The 3647-nt window shown below is 19.0% G+C and overlaps 2 protein-coding genes across 2 annotated transcripts in view; one reads left to right on the forward strand and one right to left on the reverse strand.

The window, feature by feature from the left end:
- The window catches only part of PRSY57_0605700 (MYND finger protein, putative), a gene marked incomplete at both ends in the record, with an annotated part of 3254 nt that extends 2009 nt beyond the window's left edge, over window positions 1–1245 (forward strand). Inside the window, 6 exons of the mRNA XM_020114594.1 lie at window positions 89–160; window positions 292–354; window positions 489–642; window positions 738–868; window positions 1020–1076; window positions 1198–1245. Of these exons, the coding sequence (XP_019970665.1) occupies window positions 89–160; window positions 292–354; window positions 489–642; window positions 738–868; window positions 1020–1076; window positions 1198–1245 (525 nt within the window). Of the gene's footprint in view, window positions 161–291; window positions 355–488; window positions 643–737; window positions 869–1019; window positions 1077–1197 lie in introns of the transcript that reaches the window.
- A 661-nt stretch (window positions 1246–1906) lies between these two features.
- On the reverse strand, window positions 1907–3405 carry PRSY57_0605800 (RING zinc finger protein, putative; the record flags this gene model as incomplete). Its single annotated transcript, XM_012906434.1, has 2 exons — window positions 1907–3159; window positions 3372–3405. The coding sequence occupies 2 exons, from the start codon at window positions 3403–3405 to the stop codon at window positions 1907–1909; spliced, it is 1287 nt and encodes a 428-aa protein (XP_012761888.1).
- Between the last annotated feature and the right edge of the window lie 242 nt (window positions 3406–3647).

Consider the following 3647-nt stretch of genomic DNA (forward strand, 5'->3'; position numbering starts at 1 on the left):
AAATATAATATTTATTTTATTTATTTTTCCATTTTGATTTATAGGTATGAATTTTTTTTTTCTTTTTTTTTTTTTTTTTGTCTGTTAGTTGAGGAAATATATGAATGAACATATGTATGAACAACTTCCGCCCATTAAATCTCTTCATACATTTATAGAAGTATTAACAAATAAAATAAAATAATAAAATAATAAAAAAATAAAAACATATAAATAAATAAAACATAGTTCATATTGAAGAACCTAAACAACTGGTTCAATATATATATAATATGTACGTATTCCTTTAAGCATTTATATATATCAAAAAGCATTTTTCCGGATAAAAAAAATTCTTACCTTATGATCGACGTGGTACATTACATAATATAAATATTATATTATAAATATATATATATATATATATATATATATATATATATATGTGTAATATAAACGTTCTTATAATACCACGATGAACCCATTTTTTTCACTTCCTTTTTTGAAAGGTCCCTGAAATTTTTGATGAAATAAAAAATGACGTATTGAAAAACAAAAAAGATATTATGTCATTATTCAATAATATAAGGATTAAAAAAGAACTTTTAAAAAACATTTCGGATGTATATCTCTGCATATACGAATTCGATCAAGAAAATAAAAGTATAGACAAAAAAGGAAAGACACATATATATATATATATATATATAATATATATGTATATTATATATATATATTTTATTTATATTCTCCTTTAGGAAACAAAAATAAATCTAGCCAAAACGAAGAACATAAAAAAATGATTAAACAAGAAAAAGAAAAAATAAATGAAACAGAAAACAAACAAAACGATGACGAATGTTACCTGTGTAATAATTGTAAAGAATTGGTAATCCAAAAAAAAAAAAAAAATAAATAAATAAAAAAAAAAATAAATAAATAATTAAAAAAAAAAAAAAATAAATAAATAAATAAAAATAAATAAATAAATAAATAAATAAAATGTAATATAAAATATATTTTTTTTTATTCCTTTTCAGGCTGAATTACAATGCTCACAGTGTAAAAAAACCTACTATTGTTCAAAGGAATGTCAAGTAAAAACAATCAAATTATATATAGGAATATATATACATAATATATTACATATACATAATATATTACATATACATAATATATATGTCACTTTTATCTCTTTATACACAATCGCTTATATAGATGAAAGACTGGATTAATCACAGAGATGTTTGTTCAAACATCTTATGATTTAAAAAACTTTTAGCAAAAAAAAAAAAATAATAATAAAATAAAATAAATATAATTATATATAATATATTATCAGAGTGTCCGTTTAAAATTTAATTCAAATAAACAATATATTTAAAGCAGATAAATTCAGATATTTTCAAATATGCATAGTAAACAAATTTTCTTTTAATGTTACCATGGCTGTTCTTTTTTTTTTGGTTCGTATTATTTTAATTATACACATTTATTTTATTTAAGTACTCTTTTAATTAAATATAACATAAAAACAAAAAAATAAAAAAAATATAACATATTCAAAAAATATATGTGGGTTGAAATGGATGAAAAAAAAAATACATATATATAAATATATATATATATATATATATATATATATATATATATATGTACAATTAGTAGGATGCTTTAAAATTTAATTTAGATAAGAAATATTTCCCCTCTTTTTTTTTTTTTTCTTTAATATTATTATTAAGAACATATAAATATATATAAATATATATATATATATATATATATGTGTTTTGGTGTTTATATTATTTGGTTCATATAATGTTTCGGATGTGCATGATAATAAATGAGTATTATATTTATAGCACAATTTATACATTCTTAGTATATATATATATATATATATATATATATATGTAGAATATCCATTTCATACGATTTCATTTTTTGAATTAATACAATTGACAATATTAGTTCTACATATAGGACATACCTGACTTTTATACAACCATTTGGTTAAGCATTTGACGTGAAAAAAGTGTCTTTTATCACAAGGCATGATCATAACATCATCTTTGTTAATATAATTCATCATACATATAGAGCAGACATCATCATTTTTATTATATATTTTTTGTTTATCATGATCAATATAATTATTTGTATCATCTTGACTTTCATTTGAAATATCTTTATCACTACTAATAATAATATCATCATCGTTATCATTATTTTGATGATGATAATTTGTAACATTGTTATATCCAATATTATCGATTTTTTTTTCAAATGTATTATGTTTTTTATTATCGTCAGAAGGTAATGAATTTAATGGCTTTAACATATCTTGTAAATTTTCATCTGTTATATTTGAATTTATAATATCACTTAATTCTTTTCCTTTTATATATTGTAGTTCTTTTTTTTTTTTTTTCTTTTTATCTTCTTTACATTTTATAATTTTATTTTTGTTGTTTTGTGTTTTATGATTTGAGCTATTGTCTTTGTCTATGATAACACTTTTTACTTTATCTAAGATTAGTTCAAAGGATGGTTTCTTTATAAATGTTTTGATACCTGATTTACCATTTTTATTTCGTTTCTTATCTATATAATTTATATCCTCATATCTCATAACTTTTAATTTCTTAATAATATATTCAGGTGTAGGAATTCTATCCGTTTCATCTACAGAGAAATTTATCATAATACAAATTATAATGGATAAAAATAATCCTAGCGATATATAAAATAATAGAGGTATAAAATATAGTGTGATGGTAAAATAATAATATATTCTTATAATTTTTAATGATATTGTATTCGTAGTACATATATTTTTATAAAAGTGAAGTAAATATAAAGATAATAATGATAAAAAAAAAGTTAAAAAATTAAATAACTTTATTAAAGAAATCATAATATTTTTTAATCGTTCATCGTTATCAATTTCATGTCTAAGCTTTATCCTTATTATTGTAATTTTTAAATGCGCTATACTTTTTATTAATATAGCTATAACAAGAATCCTATTAAAAACGTCGCATGATTCACAAGGTGTTCGAAAGTAATATACACACATCAGGATAAACGACAAGATACAAAAAAATAACAAAACATATAAGACCATGGAGAAATATCTAAAAATTACAACTTCCGTATTATTAATTTCGACATAATTTCCTGAAAGCAAAAAGGAGGTAAACCTATTTTTTATAAAACATAAAATATAAAACATAAAACATAAAATATAAAACATAAAACATAAAACATAAAACATAAAACATAAAATATAAAATATAAAATATAAAACATAAAACATAAAATATAAAATATAAAACGTTATATATTATATATATATATATATATATATATGTTTGTGTTTGTTATGATACCATTACTAATCTCCTCCTCTATATCTATATTCATCTTACTAATTTCTGGGGACTTATCACCTATTCAGTTTTATTTTTATTTATTATGTTTTTTTTTTTTTTTTTTTGATGAACACTATATTAACCTACAAAATTAAAAAGTTCAACATAAAAATTGAAGCACACACACAAAAGAAATACAATATAAAAGATAATATATATATATATATATATATGTATTTTTTTTTTTCCTTGAACATACACGATCTTTCAATTATTACACTTGAAAAAAAAAAA

Source organism: Plasmodium reichenowi, chromosome 6 (assembly GCF_001601855.1).
Source record: "Plasmodium reichenowi strain SY57 chromosome 6, whole genome shotgun sequence".
NCBI classification, from domain to species: domain Eukaryota; phylum Apicomplexa; class Aconoidasida; order Haemosporida; family Plasmodiidae; genus Plasmodium; species Plasmodium reichenowi.